Source organism: Bacidia gigantensis (assembly GCF_019456465.1).
Source record: "Bacidia gigantensis strain McMullin 20006 chromosome Unknown contig_134, whole genome shotgun sequence".
Lineage (NCBI taxonomy): Eukaryota > Fungi > Ascomycota > Lecanoromycetes > Lecanorales > Ramalinaceae > Bacidia > Bacidia gigantensis.
The window spans coordinates 1,296,107-1,313,358 of NW_025408593.1; the positions used below are offsets into that span (position 1 = coordinate 1,296,107).

General features: G+C 48.6%; 7 protein-coding genes across 7 annotated transcripts; 5 read left to right on the plus strand and 2 right to left on the minus strand.

Moving 5' to 3' along the window:
- Positions 1 to 803: 803 nt before the first annotated feature.
- On the minus strand, positions 804 to 1,112 carry KY384_002164 (uncharacterized protein; the record flags this gene model as incomplete). The annotated part of the gene is made up of 2 exons (XM_044810690.1): positions 804 to 904; positions 1,043 to 1,112. The coding sequence occupies 2 exons, from the start codon at positions 1,110 to 1,112 to the stop codon at positions 804 to 806; spliced, it is 171 nt and encodes a 56-aa protein (XP_044672664.1).
- Positions 1,113 to 2,294: 1,182 nt separating this feature from the next.
- KY384_002165 (uncharacterized protein) lies at positions 2,295 to 2,655 on the plus strand (the record flags this gene model as incomplete). The annotated part of the gene is made up of 2 exons (XM_044810691.1): positions 2,295 to 2,531; positions 2,593 to 2,655. The coding sequence occupies 2 exons, from the start codon at positions 2,295 to 2,297 to the stop codon at positions 2,653 to 2,655; spliced, it is 300 nt and encodes a 99-aa protein (XP_044672665.1).
- A 1,891-nt stretch (positions 2,656 to 4,546) lies between these two features.
- On the plus strand, positions 4,547 to 5,155 carry KY384_002166 (uncharacterized protein; the record flags this gene model as incomplete). Its single annotated transcript, XM_044810692.1, has 1 exon — positions 4,547 to 5,155. One exon carries the CDS (start codon positions 4,547 to 4,549, stop codon positions 5,153 to 5,155), a length of 609 nt encoding a protein of 202 aa, XP_044672666.1.
- A 7-nt stretch (positions 5,156 to 5,162) lies between these two features.
- On the minus strand, positions 5,163 to 5,753 carry KY384_002167 (uncharacterized protein; the record flags this gene model as incomplete). Its single annotated transcript, XM_044810693.1, has 1 exon — positions 5,163 to 5,753. The coding sequence occupies one exon, from the start codon at positions 5,751 to 5,753 to the stop codon at positions 5,163 to 5,165; it is 591 nt and encodes a 196-aa protein (XP_044672667.1).
- A 1,295-nt stretch (positions 5,754 to 7,048) lies between these two features.
- KY384_002168 (uncharacterized protein) lies at positions 7,049 to 8,301 on the plus strand (the record flags this gene model as incomplete). The annotated part of the gene is made up of 5 exons (XM_044810694.1): positions 7,049 to 7,148; positions 7,213 to 7,423; positions 7,475 to 7,783; positions 7,837 to 7,997; positions 8,045 to 8,301. The coding sequence occupies 5 exons, from the start codon at positions 7,049 to 7,051 to the stop codon at positions 8,299 to 8,301; spliced, it is 1,038 nt and encodes a 345-aa protein (XP_044672668.1).
- A 941-nt stretch (positions 8,302 to 9,242) lies between these two features.
- KY384_002169 (uncharacterized protein) lies at positions 9,243 to 14,906 on the plus strand (the record flags this gene model as incomplete). Its single annotated transcript, XM_044810695.1, has 1 exon — positions 9,243 to 14,906. One exon carries the CDS (start codon positions 9,243 to 9,245, stop codon positions 14,904 to 14,906), a length of 5,664 nt encoding a protein of 1,887 aa, XP_044672669.1.
- A 914-nt stretch (positions 14,907 to 15,820) lies between these two features.
- Positions 15,821 to 16,534, plus strand: KY384_002170 (uncharacterized protein; the record flags this gene model as incomplete). The annotated part of the gene is made up of 4 exons (XM_044810696.1): positions 15,821 to 15,968; positions 16,030 to 16,274; positions 16,328 to 16,393; positions 16,424 to 16,534. The coding sequence occupies 4 exons, from the start codon at positions 15,821 to 15,823 to the stop codon at positions 16,532 to 16,534; spliced, it is 570 nt and encodes a 189-aa protein (XP_044672670.1).
- Between the last annotated feature and the right edge of the window lie 718 nt (positions 16,535 to 17,252).

The window sequence follows — 17,252 nt, forward strand, 5'->3', positions numbered from 1 at the left end:
ATACTGAACAGTCTTTGCCTTGTGTTTTGGTCTTCCTTTCATTTGGCGTCGTTCATATGCACTTGGCAGGGCAAATTCAGAGCCGTCCTGTGGGTATGCATCTGCTACTACTGATCAAAGACCTGATCGGCAAGCATTCTGAATGAACAAGCAAAAGCAGCTTTTGATTGGGCATGAGTTCAGAGCGCCTTTCACAGCCTGATTGACCATTTATTTTGAAACTACCTGCCTCGACTTGGCCGAGTGCTCCGTACGCTTGAGCTGTCCATATCTAAAGTGTCCATTCGACGATTCGGGATTGCGACTTCTGGCTTGTGTATGGTCTTCATGATGGCGCTAGGTAGCAAAATCGAGTTGAAATCCATCCGTAGTGCAAATCATAGACGACGACCACGACGACCTCCCTTTCGCCTGGTTGAGTCTGACGGAGTAGGTGTCACATCTTCAATCCTTCCAATCCTCATACCTGCACGCGCTAAGGCACGTAAAGCCGACTGAGCACCTGGACCAGGAGTCTTCGTGCCGTTTCCTGCGGGCGGTCAATTGCCATGACTTCAATGAGATGAATTCAACGAACCTCCTGTCGCCCTGATCCTGACATGCAACGCTGTGATTCCGAGCTCTTTGCACCTAGCTGCTGCGTCTTGTGCTGCCAACATAGCCGCGTATGGGGAGGATTCGTCACGATCGGCTTCGATCATTCAGCAGATGCTAGAGAAGGCTATGGGTATCACCCCTGCCGTCTTCAAAACGCACCTTTCACTTTCATCCCCCCAGTGACACGAGAGAGTGTCTACTTTCGGTCAGAACCGAGTTCTCGAAAGGGTCGCCGCACTCACTTCGCGGCCGCTGTGACGAGTCTTATTAGCGCTCAACAGAGGCTGGTTGGGACGGCGATAATTACCTGATATCAGTCACATGGATGAAGGTGTCATTGAACGAAGCGAAAATGCGACAAACACCAAAGACGAGTGTGCCTACAGATTTCCATGTTAGGAACGTTGGTGTCGAAGACACGTTCGAGTGGGTGGGTTTATCAGACCTTCAGCGACCTGTGGACCTAGAGATACGTTCTCTTGAACTTGAGGCTGTTTGCCCTTCTTTGGAGCCATGGTGGTGAGAGATGGCAGGGTTGAGTAGTCCAATTCATGCTTGCGGGATGGTTGTAGTGCGTGCTAGCGCTAGCGCCGGACTTAAGCGGAGTCACTATATAGAATCTTTGCCAGGCTTTGAAGAATTCTTTCTACTCAATGTCAATCGATAGTCATTAGAGTCTCGGGATAGACGTGCAATCTTAAGGATTCTATTTCAGTGTCTGTCCAGATCCTATAAGGATCTCTTTGCGTGCTCACGACTTTCGAAGAACGATATGGGCACTCATTCTAATAGCAGACCAGACCGCAAGGTGTGAAGGTCTGATACATTCAGTGGCCACATTCTCTCAGACCAAGATACCCTTCTTTGAACTCATCAATCCCTCAGACTATCGAGGCACAAAAGCTTAGGTACCTTGGGCTCTCTGCCTCATCTTCAAGCGCAACAAAGTCGCTTTGGGGCAGCTGGAAGTGCTGGCGTTGTCACCTTCTCGCTCATAGAATTTGTTGCAACAGGCGTAGAGATCGTCTATTTGTTGCTGGCACTTGTCTTCCTTGTAAGAATGCTTCTGCAGGCAGTCTGAAACAAGAGTTTCGATTCTCAGCATTCCCATATTGACCAAACATTGGATCTCACCTTGTATGGCACACTAGCACAACAGATTAACAAGCTTTTGTGTTCATGGGATGAGCAGGACCTACAGCCAAAGGATGGCAAGGAGGATCTGATTTAAGCCCTTCTTCAGGTGGCTGCATGAAATAATTAGCGCCCGAGCATATATCAAAGTGGTTTATAGTCAGTCTTGAACTGTTGACCCACCATTTTTGGCAAGCCGGCTGCGAGTAGTACGAGTGTTGTTATACATTAGATAGTGAAAGGCATGACGCACATCTGCCTGGGAAGAGAAAATCCGATTGACACTCTCGACGCCGCGCTAGTGCAAACACCACTATTTAAACCATCTTCTTTCCTTGTCCCTCTAACTTTCCACCCTTCTCGCCGAGTCTTCGACATCACACTAGGTCAGTGCTTTGCCACACCCTGCTTCACAAGTCACATTTCTCTCTCGATCATAATTTGCAACCCTCTCACATACTGATCGCTTCAACTACAGGCCTCTTCTCGCAAATACTTTTACACTAAGCGACTATCGGCCGCGAAATCACTCTACCGATCAACCTCGCCTTGAATATTTTAACATGTCAGATAACGAACAATCCCCCGGTGCTGCTGGAAACCAAGAGGATCAGCCAAAATCCGAGCATCTCAACATCAAAGTTACGGATAACAACAACGAAGTCTTCTTCAAGATCAAGCGCACAACTCAGCTCAATAAACTCATGACAGCTTTCTGTGAGCGCCAGGGCAAAGCGATGGCGAGTGTGCGCTTTCTCTTTGAAGGAACAAGAGTAAATGCCAACGACACGCCCCACTCGGTACGCCCCTTGCCATCCAGCATCGTAGTGTTATGACAGCCACTGACTGAAGAAATAACAGCTTGACATGGACGACGGTGACACGCTGGAGGTACACCAGGAACAAATTGGCGGCGAAAACTAGTCTTGAACGAAATGATACATTCTGCAAATTCCACGGACATGATGAAATACGAGGGACAATTGTGTCAACACATGCGATAGACCAAGATTTCGAAAGGAATTTCTTCCTCTTTCGACATGGCTCATGATGCTTATCGAGGCTGCATTTACAGCGGGCGTAAGGGGCGCAAAAGGTCACATCCATTGCAGAGGAGACACACTTGATATCATTGCAGTACTACATTTCCCGTCTGCACTACACCACCTGACGATCATAGATGGTCTTGCTGAAATGTGGAATGACACTACATAATCTCTGCCTCAACGAGAGACTCGCCTTTTCTGAGCGCGAAGGTCTCGAACTCAAACGTGTTGCCATGATTTCTTCGAATCGTGTTATTGTACTACATTAGTCAAGTACTACCTCCTATCTTGATGCAAATCATGACTCACGCTGCAAAAGCTACACCGTATCTTAGACAATGCATTGTGAGCATGCAATGCCCCCTGCTGGATTTCCTGATGTGCTATGCAAATGCCCTTCAAACGTATAAGTACCCAGGTCATGAGAACGCCAGCTGATAATCCTTCCACCATGCAAGGCAAAACTTTCCAGGTCTCCCAGTCTTTGAATTCCCAAGCAAACCTTGATATAAACATGTTCTTCGCATTCTCAATCATCCCACACAGCACTCTTCGCCTCCTCCTTTTCCTTCTCCCTTCTATTGCCTTCCTCCCTTTCCCTCTCCACTCTCTTCCTTTCCTTCTCCCTGACAACCCTCTCATATTGCCTCTGCTCCTCCGTCATTTTCGGTCCCTTCACCCCCAGCGCACCCGCGATCATTCTTCCTGCCGTCGCACTGCTCTTCTCTGGCCTCCGCTCCGTGTCTCTAAGATCAGACCGTGGATCATCCCGAGGTGAGCTTCTTGGTGGTGGTGATTGGGCGGTGTGGGGAAAGGAGGCGAAGTCAGTGCTTTTACCGCGGCCGTGGGTGGGTGAGATGGGCGTGGGTGGGGGAGGGCCAGGTGTAGCGTCTTGAACTGGTGTGGAAGGGGTAGACGTAATGGGTGTGGATGAAGATGAGTCTGCTTCTTCTTCCCAAGATTCGGGAGGCTGATGGGATTTACTGATGGGCTTGGTGGAGGATATTGAGAGGGACTTCAGAGAGGGTTCGAGGCCTATTTGTGGTTAGCTGAATGGTACAGATGAGATTCGATTGATGGTGACATGCTTCGAGGCTTGTTTGAAGCTTTGGCTGTCATTCTTTGGCACAACTTGACTAGGAGACGGCCAAGTACACGGTTGCTAGCAAGTATACTTAGTTCGCAGAACGAAAAGGACGCAAAATGTCAAAGGTTGCGTAGATGGAAAGGCAGAAATCAAGCGGCTGGTCAACGTTCCCCGCATCATCTTCACAAGGCTTCCCGCATTATAGATAGTGTAAAATTGAAGTTGAGCACGCGCTCATTCCATTTTCAAGAAGAAGCTGAGGATTGGCGTTCAGATCTTGGAAGGGTATGCTGTTTTGGGGATCGGACGATAACATCAATCCTTCTACTTCGGTGAAAGGAGGTTGAGTGCAAGCGATCGTGGAATCATTAACGAGGCTCCAGCACAGGGACTGCTGTTAGCCATTCGTAGATCTCATTCTTATTGACTTCCAATATGGGAAGAAATCTAGTATATCCAAAGACTCGGAGCAACACAGTACATCGGATGAGCGATCGAGGTAAGCTCTTCAGTCTTCCAGATGGCATATCATTTTTGGCTGCAGTTGACTTGCCCACGAATCCTGATGCAACTAGGTACCTATGATTTGCATGAGATTCACGGCATCATAAACAGAACACCGGTTCTTCATGTCTCATTCAGTTCTTCGTCCCCCGACCACCCATTTCCTTCAGTACTGCCAATGATCGGAGTCATGGGCTCTTATGCGTATCCCAGTGCCGACCTGGGCGAGCCACAGGACTGCTACCTCCATGGTTACATCAGCTCGGAACTCATGAAGCAAGCTCGATCAAGCCCAGAGAAAGGCCTTCCGTTGACGATTGCCGCCACAAAGATGGACGGGATAGTTCTCAGCTTGACACCTAACTCTCACAGTTACAATTACCGATCCGCTATCCTGTTCGGCTATGGACGGCCCGTAGAAGACCATGACGAGAAGATTTGGGCCATGAACCTGGTCACAGAGTCTGTCATTGCTGGGCGGTGGAAAGAAACGAGAACCCCACCTGACAACGCTGAGTTGGGATCGACAGCGATTTTGAAGGTCCAGGTCGTGAGTGGTAGTGGAAAGATTCGAAGGGGCCTTCCCCACGATGAAAAGAAGGACACTGAAAGAGTGGATGTTACTAGCCGAGTCTGGACGGGAGTGGTGCCGATGTGGGAGATGGTTGGTGAACCTGTACCTGGAGGCTCTGGAAGCGTAAACGTAGTGCCAGATCATATCACAGAATTTCGTGAGCAAACGAACAGCGCGAACATGACTTATGCCAAAGAAGCCGCAAATTCTTAAGGCAATTTCAATCTCCGCTCACTGCCTTCGTCACCAATTCTTTGCATCTATCGCTCATGGGTATTTCGAAAGCTAGATCATGCCCTCTCTCTGTCATTTTGCCCCAAGTCTTCCTTAGTATAGATATAATCTTAGCTTCATCATGCTGCGTCTCGAATTGCTCGAATTGATCGTCGAGAAACACAAGACAAGCCACATCTTCCAGAATCTGCGTTTCCTGATCCTGCTTCAAGTCTTCTTTGCGTATCAAGTGACCCACTCTGTCAGCTTCATCCGCCTGAAATCCGCTATCAAGACACATCTGCCGAGCGAGTTCCGCCTGTCGCTTCTTCAGAAACGTACGCCAGCCATGGTAACCAACTTTAGTCATAGGATACGAGTCTCGAGGAACTTCCCAACGACGAAGATGCTGAGCACGTATTGCTACTTGCAAAACAATCGACGCTGACGGATCACGTTTCTCGAGGTAATTACTCATTTTGTTACTATAAAGAAGCTCGTAAGGCGTCTCCTTCCCATTGACTGTAACCTTTTTGGGGTCTTCGCCGTGAGCACTGTCTATCAAATGGAACACCTTGGCGTAAGTATCCTGAGACATTGTTCAACTTGGAAATCTGTTGATTGAGGAGCAGAAAAAAACGGACCGAGGGGATGCCACCACATACAATATGCTTGGCGAACGCCTTCTCGGTTAGAACACTTTTTGAAATGCACCAGAAAGGGTAACTGAACGACTATTAATTGCTATGCCAAGCCCACTTGGATTCAGAGTGATCCTGGTCGACAGACTCCATGTAAATGCGGCCCTGGCGATGGCGCCCTTTGGTAAATAGAGCAAACTCTTGCCTCAGGACTACAACAAACCACGTTCGAAATGGCTTTTGTTACAATTGTAGAATTGAACGCTGCGACTACAAAAGACTTGCTCAACTCAGATTACGATTGATCAGTGCCAGAGGCTCATTGTCTTCACGCGCTTCAGGGGATGTTCCTTCGATCAGTCTTCCTCGGCTCCTCGTATGTGCTCTACGCGCAAAATATTTCAAGGGTAACATGGACCAAACATTAAAGTTGATGCATTGCATCTAGCTGTCCTGTCCGTTACCTGAGCCAATTGACCGGACGCCGTGGCAACAGATGGGTCAAATATAGCAAAATCTAAAGGCAAAGTGATGCCAGTATTTGGGTGCTGAACGGCGAGGGAAGCAATAGAAAAGAACAGCAGACAAAGGCGGAAACGTATGAGTTGGACACCCTCGTATTATGAAGAATCCAGACCTGCTGGTACGTTCGGTGTCAGCGAGATGATATCTGACAGCGGGCAAACGTCCAAAACGGACGTCTGGGTTGGGCTTGAGGAGGCTTGGATAGCCACGCGTAAAGATATATCCGCCCTAAACATTTTTTGCCTTGCGACGAGACATCTATTAATGTTGGGAAATTGTAGTGTACCCTGTTACGACCATTCGTTCCATGTCCAGATGCTCGCACGAGAGCAAAGCCAGCGCACCTCATTCTGTTTGCTGCAATACGTGGACGCGTAATGACTAATAAGGTAAAATACTCGTACGAACTATGAAGAAAGAGTGAAGATCTAAGGTACGGCGTTAGTAACTTAATAGGGGGCTTATTATTGGCCGACCCCTGTCTAGGGCCAGGGTACCTTGGAAATTGAGATTGCTGCTGATTCTGATTAGCTGTCGCTGCTAGCGCTTTTTCCCGCCCAGGGGTAACGAGCCTTTTCTTTGTCCGTCTCTTCTCGTTTCCTCAATCTTCATCCTTCAAGAGACCGCCATCACACTCATTTGTTTGGTGTTTCCGCATTGTTAATACTTCACACGCTCCTTATTGATTGATACCCTTTTAATCGTTGCATCCTTCAGATCTTTTACAATGCGTTTCACCACCGCCGTCGCGCTCGCCGCAGCAGCTGCCCCCGTTGCAGTCTCTGCCAAAGGCCGATTGGGATACGCGATCGGTGTACGCAATAAGGGTCAGTTTTGCATTGACTACCTCTTCATCATCAGCCCTGTTGCTAATGAGACTGAATGATCAAGACTCTTCTTGCAAAGGCTATGATGAATTCAAGGCGGACTTCGCAGCCCTGAATGAGCTGAAGAAAACGAACCAAATTGCCCCAGAAGTCGTCCGAACCTATTCGACCATCGATCATGGTGCCGATGATGTTGGGGGAGCACCTTGCACTGTCCCTCTCCCTATCTTGCAGGCAGCCAAGGAAGCTGGCATCAAGGTCATTCTTGGCCTATGGTGATTTCTAGATTTTGTCGGGTTGAATCTCCCAGCTGACTCGCAGTGCAGGGGTGACAGCGACGACTCATTTAACAAGGAAACCAAGGCAATCACTGACGTCCTCGACAATGATAAAGACGGATCCCTTGCCAGCACCATCTATGCTTTTACTGTCGGGTCTGAGGGTCTCTACCGAAACGAGCAAAAGGCGGGGACTGGTTACGAAGCCAAGGACATCCTTAGAAGAATCAACGCTTTCAAGGACACTATCACAGCCCCGAAATATAAGCTGAAGCAAAAAGTTGGCACAGCAGACAGCTGGAACAAATTCCAAGACGGCACCGCTGATGATTTGATCACTGGTGGTGTGAATCTCCTGTGAGCCCCAATGTGTGCCTACAGACAAAGTTCGTATGCTGATAAACATGCAGGCTTGTTAACGCTTTCGGCTACTGGCAATCCCAAGATATCAGCAACGCAAGTGCGACATACCTCGACGACCTTCAACAAGCCTATGGGCATATCCAATCTGTTGCTGGCTCCACGGATTCAATTGAATTGTGGAATGGCGAGACTGGCTGGCCCACAGATGGTGAGTGAAACTTACAATCTATGTACATCGATCACTGACTTTCCAAGGTGGTACCAATTACCATGACGACAAATATTCAGGAACGGCTGTCGCTGGTACTGTCAATGCCCAAAAATTCTACAAAGAGGGTGTCTGCGCTGCTCTGGACTGGAACTTTGATGTGTTCTATTTCGAGGCATTCGGTGAGCCATGGAAGCCAAATTCCAATGGCCTCAATGGCCAACCAGGTGACGAGAAGCACTGGGGAGCGTTCGATGCAGACCGAGTACAGATCGTCAAGGACCTCAGCTGCAGCTATCCGTAAGCTAGTCTCACAAAGTACCATGCATTGGGCGGTTTAGGCTGGGGTAGGTGTGCTCAAGACCTGACAACTCCGTATTTAGCGAATTGGGTCTCGGTCATCCCGCGCAAGTTCATCGTTACAAGTGTGATTAGAAAAGGTATTTAATGAGTGGTCATATTAATACAACAAATCCTATAAGTGTCACTCTTCAAAGACCATGCCTGCCATTCCTGATTGCCTTTTGAGAGCGCTGGTGAACGCGCTGTAAACATCCAGCCAAGGCCAGCCTTCTAGAACTAAATCCTAATGCCCGCACGTGATCCGACTCCGGAAGGGTTAGCGCAAGCGCGTCAGGTTCAGTCAAGCTGCATTACGGGTAAACCTGGAAATTATTGAAAAGCGAAAGCCTTTGACATGATGCGCGAGCTCACAAAGCTATAGCGAATACTGGTTCCTTACAGGATGCTCAGCTGTACACGAAGTGTCGTCCATTCTCTGCGATATTTTCCTCGTGTCTGCAGTCTGTTTCGGATCTGAATTGGAACGACTGACCCACCGACTTTCATTATCAACGTTGACCGATCGCGCCCAAACCTTCCAGAACCTTACTCTGTACCACCACACGCTCTTGCGGGAAATTCCAATTCGCAGCAAGTATTCTCAATACCGTCGTCGCAACAGCAGTCCTTCCTGTACAGAGCAGAATTCCACCCCACTGCTCGGCAATCACAAGATTGAAGGCATCCTTCCGATCTCTTCAAGGGACATGTCACACACAATGCAAGCTCGATCATAGATAAAGGTTCAGGATGCAATAGCTGTTTCACCTCAAACACCGGGTCAACACCTTCCAGATACTTACAGATTCCTTGATAAAGATACGCGGATATCCCAATCGAGGGTCTCGCGATCTACCGCTGCAACACAAGTCTTGAAGGGTCTGAATGGCATCGGAGACAGACATGCCCAATCCGCTAGAACCTCTTGATCCAAATATCACGAGATCATCGCCTACGAGAAAGGCCGATGACAAGCCTTTGGAGCGTACCAGAGCATCAACAGGCAGCCCTCTTAGCGATGGGCTTACTTCAGAGCCCGTTGAGCTCATCAATCCTGTCAATCGTCCATCACTGACAATACAGCCCTCCTTCCAACATTCAAGGAAGCGACTAACTTGGCGCAACAAGGTGTGTTACATCTTGCTTCCACATCAGAATGAGAGTGGTCAAAGAACAAACCGAGCAAGCTACCTAAAGCACGAAGAAGTTGAACAGCGGCTGAGAGTATGGCAAGAAAAGGGTTTCAATACTCGGGGATTCACTCTTGATCGCAGCTCGTCCGGCACTCCGACGCTTGTCTCTCAAGGTCAAAGCCGGGCTGTCCACCCAGACCCAGATGACGATGGGCGCGAATGCTCGAATCATTCATATCGCGTAAGTATACCGGATAAGCAGGCTTGGGACACTTACGTCCGCAATCTGCAGGAGGAGAGACTGCGAAATTTGGGCGTGACCTCCAGCGATGACGAGCCACCATCAAGGAAATCGCCAGCACCTTCGCTCATGAGTAGGGAAGCATCCTCCCAAAGCTCAGCGCTGCTTACATCACCGCCCCTTCAGCCGACTTCTGGGCTGACCAAACCATTCGTACCCGGCTACCACCTCGCTTCTGCTCAGGGTGGTAAACCGGGCGTTTCTCACTTCCCCCGTTATTCGATTGCCATGCCAGTCGGTGAGAAAGCCATGCACAACCACGCTCAATTTACATCATCACTCTCACCAACTCACCGGAACATATCTCCGCTAGCGTATCTGTCGTCTGCATCGAATTCAAGAATTGGTTCACCGTCGATAAATGAGCAGCTGGCAAGTCAATTCAATGCTTCGCTGACGAACGAGACTCCGCGGTCATTGCCAAATTCCAGCCAGCAAGCGATGAATGAGGTACATGATCCTATTTATGGGCAGCGACATCCATCTCCTTTGCAGACTGGTCAACCACATCGGCAAATACAAGGCACAAGTCAGCTCACGGGCAGGCCTCAAAACACATCATTCCGAAGAGACAATAGTACTTTAAATGTAGATCAAGCTCAGCTTGACGAACGAATAGCCACTCCAATTCCTCGCAACCATCGTCAAAACCCGAGCAAAAATCTTCAACGAGATATTGATCTCGCAGAAGCTCAACTCGGTAACACTAATGATCACAGTGGTGCATCTGATGAACCTCTGACGAGTGAGAGAGTTGCACTGTCAGCATCTGACGACCACAGAAAATTTGACGACGACTTCAAAAGTTATGTGCAGAAAGAGATCAGCAACGTGAAGCTTATAACGGCTTCAACAAAGCAAGAAGATCAGCATGCAGTACAATCTTTCGTCATATCCAAATTGAATGTGAATGCTCCAGAATTCAAGCTCGAGCCCAAGCAACCCGATAGTGCCGATGTCGTTCACTTTCAATCAAGTCAACAAGCTGTCAAACAGCCGCAGTCTGATTTCCAATCTTCGAATGTGCCTGTGCCTCATACGAGAAAAGCCTCAGCGACTCGGCCACTTCCAAAACTCAACGCTGCAGCCCCAGCCTTCACACCAGGAACGCCCATAGTCCCAAAGCCCAGTGTTGCGTCTCGAGTGTTCAGCTTTGGAAATGAGCCCAGCTCGCAGGTTGACGCGAAGATAAAGCCTAGCACAGGCTCACGAGAATTCAGCTTCTCCTCAAAGGCTCCCTCCTTCAATCCAGATGCTCCCGCTTTCACACCGAGCAATCAGACAGACAATGAGTCGAGTGCATCCAAATCAGAACCACCCAAAATGAGTCGAATATTCAGCGATGTTGACTTTTCGGATATTGTCAAGCCTTCTGATGCTGCGAAGGCAGTGCCCATTGTGAAGCCCAGAAGCATCGATGAGGGAGTCGACGAAACCGAGAGCCCCGAAGATGAGTATGGTCGCATTACCCAGTCTATCGCTCGGCAGAAACGGATGAGACGTGACCAAGACGATAGCGATCAAGTACCTCAATTTGCCACCCCAACAAATGACATTGCTTCAAACGCCTTGCAAACAACCAGCGCTTCTGCATCACCAATGAAGAAGTCGACAAGCAAAGTCGCCAAACCAACAAGTGCGGAGGCCGCAACAAGTCTGCTTGTTGGATTGGTGAACGATATGTCCGCCTCTCCCCCTTCGGACTCAGCAGGAGAGAATGACAATCTTTATGATGGGAACCACCATTCACGGAGCGCCCAGTCACTGCATCAATCGCAAACAGGGACTCGGACGCGTCATCTGTCTCATCCAAGCGATTTTGATGAACTCCCCGCACGCTTTGCGACCAAATCCGGGCAGTCTTCGCTTGAACCACATGAAGGTAGGGATCATGGTATCCCGAGATCCCGCATGTCCAGATCAGTCTCATATGACGATCGCCCAGTCAAGAGCTCTGGTCACGACCGCGATGAAATCATTCGCGAGGGCAGTCAATTACGACAAGATATCTTAGATGGCATGAGACATGTAGAGCCTCCATTTGACGAGCTCGACGAGGTGATGAAGTGCCTGAATCAGAACGATGACTCAGATATTGGCGTCGAACGAGGTTCAAGTCCAGGAAGATATTCAAGCTCAGGACACGGCGTTGAGCCTAGCCCCAGAAAAGCGGTTCAAGATATTGTTTCCCATCAATTGCTACCACCTGCCAAGTTACGAAGTGATGCGCCTTCTCCCAGTCCAAACAGACTACGAGAACCATTTCAATACCTCCCGCCAACCGATACCGAAAGCGCCGATAGTGCTGTGGTAAGAATGATTGAAGAAAATGCTCGCTACAGCCCTTCTTATAGACCCTCGAGACACTCGCCCCAAGTACAGCGCCTGAACAGCCCTGGCAGCTCACCGCCAAGCCATTGGGATGATGGATTCTCTTCTGTCAGTGAAAGTCAGCTAAAGTCAAAGACTACCTTTTTCGACCAACGAGTTGATGACCTCGTCGGCAATATTATCCACCAGCGACTAAGTCCCTTAGAAAAGGTTCTCGGCGAGATACAAGACTCACTCGTCCATCTCTCGAAATCCTCAGAAGGCAGAGCAGTAGGTCGACGACCCCGTAGCTCGGGAACTCTTGGACCAGACAGTAGCGACGCCGACGATGAAGACGATGTTGCGCATTCGTCTCAAGTGAGACCCAAGTCGCCGCTTAGAGAACGGAAATATGAGCAGCTCAAGTCTTCAATAGGCGAGATCGCGCTCGCACAGCAAAAATCCGTATCCGTAGCCCAGTTTCAAGAGCTCTTGACTGCGGTTAACGGAATTAAATCAACCATTTCACACACTCCGCGTGCGGCAAGTCCATCATCAGACCTCAAAAAGGCTATTGAAGAAGCCGTCCAAAAGGGAACGCGTGGCAAGTCTGGCCCTATTCTCTCTAGCACCCAAGCAGCAGCAGCAGAGAAGAGCCAGCTACAAATTGCCGGCTTAGAAAGCATGCTCAATATTGCAGAGACTCGAGCAGAAGATGAGTTGAAAGCTCGCAGAGCGACGGAGGATGCTTTGGCAGACAACCAACGATTGTTTAGACAAGCGCTACAAGAGGCTGCTCAACACCGTGAATCAATGGAAGCCACCGAGGCGAAGTTGCAGGAATATCATGAAGAACGACAGCATCACCTAAAAGACAAGGCAATGCTTGAGGGCTTACACGATGGCCTGGAGAGGAATGCTTCAGATTTAGAAGAGAAGAACAAGGCTCTTGAGGGAACTTTGGCCGAATATAGGCTCTCACATGATCAATGGCGTGCTGATGTTAACAGTCTGAAGCATGAAAACAAAGACCTTGAGAGGAAACTCATAACAGCCGAAGACATAATCAATAGTAATCAGAAGGAACAAAACCATATACGTTCTCGCTTTGCGAAAATGCAAGAAGATATAGCATCAGCAGCTCGAGATGAGTCCGTTGACAAATTGCGGTGGCAAAACAAAGCCGACGAACACAGGAAACAATTCGACCTACTCACAGCGCGACTTGAGGCTGAAGCACGGACGCGCGAGAGACTTGAGATTGAAATTGAGAGGCTAGAGTCACAGGAAAGAGAATCAATGAAAGCTCGGTTACACGTCGAGCAAACACAAAAGGCCAATGCACATCTCCATCGCCTTGTCGAGCAAACACGCTCAGAGAGTCATGAGCATCAAAATAGTGCGGCACGCTTGCAGCGAGACCTAAATGTCGCTAAAGAGTCTCACATAATGGAGACACACCGTATACGGTCTATGATGGAAACGGATGTCAAAGCGGCGAAGACCGAAGTAGAAACGATTAAAGTTGACCTTCAGGGAAGAATCACAAGATTGGAAAGACACATTGAAGATGCGGCTAATGGAGCGGACGATATCAAATCCAAGTACGGAAGTATGCTAAGTGATGCTTCTGAATCACACCAGACGGCGTTGCGACAGACAAGTCAAGAACATGATAAAATACTCCAAGAGCATATTCGTGTTCACAAGCAGGCTATCGAGCAATCGAGAAGTCAGCACCAATATGCTTTAGAGAGTGCTCTGCAAGAAAGGCAGCGGGTGGAAGAATTACTCAATGACCGTGCTAACCTCGCTAACGAAAAGTCCTCTCATCTAGAGGATAAAGTAGCTCACATCACGGAGCGATTGGAGATAGCTAAGTCGGCAGCACAAGCAGCGGCACAAGCAGCACAAGCAAGTAAACCGGCTGCCAACGTGGCTACTGTGATCGCCGACGCAACTGGGGTCTCCAGTGCTCCTGAAAAAGTGTCGCCACAAGCCCTCAGGGAGTCCATACTTGTGCTACAGGAGCAGCTGCAGGCTCGAGAATCTACAATTGAAGATCTAGAATCCAAAATATCTGACATTGACACCAACGCGCCCGCCAAGCTGAAGGAAGCTGAAATGGAGGTTGCATGGCTTCGGGAACTTCTCAGCGTTCGCAATGACGATCTGCAGGATATCGTTAAAAATCTTTCTCAGCCATCATTCGATCGGAATACCGTTCGCGATGCTGCCATTCGCTTGAAGACCAACATGCAGATGGAACAGCAAGAAAAAGAACACGCCTTTAGCGGGGGAATCCCCTTACCTTCCCTCTCCAACATCACCAACCTAACAGCCTCCCCAAGGGCCTTGCCAATGGCGGCTGCAACTGCATGGACAAATTGGCGGAGGAATCGCGACTCTGGCTATAGCAACCTCGGCGCTTTAGCCAAAGGTTCGGTCAATGAGACGCCCTCCAAGCTGTCCTCGCCGCGGAGCGTTCTTTCAGGCCTGCTAACGCCGCCAAGTACGACTCTAAGGACCACACCTCAGCTGCAGGCTACTAGATCACGACCAGGTTCTTCAGCACAGCATACTGTGGGGATGCCTTCAACGCCCCATCAAAAACCAAGCCTTGGGGACAACTACCAAGAAGGACCTACAACGCCACCATTAATGCGAAAGGGCAGTTATGATTTAGACGCCGCTGAGGCTGCGGTATTTGGGGAAGACCACGACGCAGTGGAAGCGAACGAAGACTATCAGAGCGCTGACTACGACGTCGCAAGAGATGAAGAGCCCTTTGGACCTCGCATAGGGACATTTACAGCGCTGTGAGTTTCAGTGGGAAGAGGTATCTTGCAGGCGTAAAGTGAAACGCAATTGCAAGATTCGTCTTTTTTTGACTTAGATTGTGGGGCATCATTTCATACGGTCCGTTTGCGCTATTGGCGAAGATACCCTTCATTTATATTGTCGAATGGCTTGAGTGCGATTTACGGTGTCGGTGCCAAGCTGTGCGGTAGCGCTATATGTCTGTTCCACACACATAGTTCACTAAATCTCAAATGTGAGAGAGCTGGTGCAGATAGTAATCTTACTTTGAATCTCAAACAGCAGTTGCCTAGTGACTCTCCGTAACGTGTACCGTGTCCAGAAGAACAAACAAGGAAAGATGCATTGTTGTTCACATCATCACACAAAATGTTGCCTAGAGCGGGATGCCTTTATTTATGAGCAAAGCCTTGGTTCCTACTTTCGCATTTCGAATTAGAGCTATTCAATGTTCTCTACCTCGTCCTAGAGAAAGAGAATTTAGGGGAGAGTCAACCATATCCGGCAAACCCGGCGATACTTTTGCCCGCTTTCAGCTGCCAAGAATCTATTGGGAAGATTTTGTGGCCTTTATCGACCATTTGCATCGACGCCTCCGAGTGTCCTAACTGTCGGTATAACGAACGAACTGTCCGTATACAGAGTGATCAGTGAGTGATCCCTACAAACCTCATCGATTATATCAAAAACTGCCAGCTAAGGCACCGCTTCACATTGCCTGGTATCTCTTTCAGCTTACGAGCACCCTTTACCCCTACTTGCAAGGATTGGCAGCAGTCGCATTTGAAGAAATCTGACCATCCAAAACGTGAGTGTGTACTGACAAAATTGTGCGATATAATAGGTGTCATCAATCGACCCTTCTGTGTAGTGCTACGTAACCCTCATCGCCTAACTCCACCTCCGCATCTGCCACCATGGGTCTCACATTTTCGAAACTTTTCGATAAGCTTTGGGGGAAGAAGGAGATGCGCATTCTTATGGTAGGCCTTGACGCTGCCGGGAAAACGACCATCCTGTACAAATTGAAGCTTGGTGAGATTGTGACGACAATCCCAACAATCGGTTCGTATTCGTCAAAATCCTTCGTTCGCACGACATCCGTACTCACTCCTCAACTACACAGGTTTCAATGTGGAAACAGTCGAGTACAAAAATATTCAGTTCACTGTATGGGATGTTGGTGGACAAGACAAGATTCGACCTCTGTGGAGGCATTATTTCCAAAACACACAAGGCATCATCTTCGTGGTTGACAGCAATGACCGTGACCGTGTCGTAGAAGCTCGCGAGGAGCTTCAGCGCATGCTAAATGAAGATGAACTCAGGGATGCATTGCTCCTAGTCTTTGCCAACAAGCAGGATTTACCCGTAAGCATCAAGCATAGCCATTGCAAGACTTCTTCGTTAATCAAGCCTCATAGAATGCCATGAATGCCGCTGAAATCACCGATAAGCTTGGTTTGCACAGCCTGAGACAGCGCGCTTGGGTAAGTGTCTTCAGATACTACACATTTTAGGATGCTGACCTAGAGAAGTATATTCAATCAACTTGTGCAACGTCCGGCGATGGTCTTTACGAAGGTTTGGAATGGTTGAGCAATTCGCTCAGGAAGGCAGGACACAACTAGAAAGAACTGTGTTATTGTCACGCACTCACAAAAGATCTCATTCGTCCAAGAGCACTCAGACTGCCTCCAATATCCATCATCTTATCGGCCGATTGAAGCGCTTTCTGGGGTTCGCTCTGGCATCAAAGCGCGGGGAACAGCTTCGGCAGATGTTCAGGTGTTTTGTTACTGTGCACACACCTAAACGGTAGTCTAGCGTCAGGCAACCTCTTTCATACATGCTTTTTCTGCTATGATATATTGTCCTGAAGAATGACCTGGGACGGAATGAAATGTGTTCATATGCACGATCAAGGCTTGTGTCCTCTAGCAAAGTCCAGATTGCCTCTCAGCATCACTCATCAAGTATGACATTGTGACGGTCGTACAACGATCCAATGTTGAGTGAAGGCACTGATTCCCTACTATGATCGTAAATTGTGGCGCTAACGCAAACCTTGATGCGTCTCTTCAATCTCGACTGCGACATCAATTCACCAAATCCTACAAAACGATCAGTGGCCTTATTTGTATCATGTTGATACGAAACAAAGTAGCCTGTTCTTCGTTTCATTGTGCCCCATTTTCTTCACCGTGAGTCATCAGGATGTTGCCTACATGAAGATCGACCGGCTGCAGGTCGTCACGAGTTCAGTGGTCAGTCATTAGAGCAATTTTCATGTTTTATCCGTGCTTAAGTTCCTTGAAAATCGAAACCTTTGCTTGCTTCACCCAATCA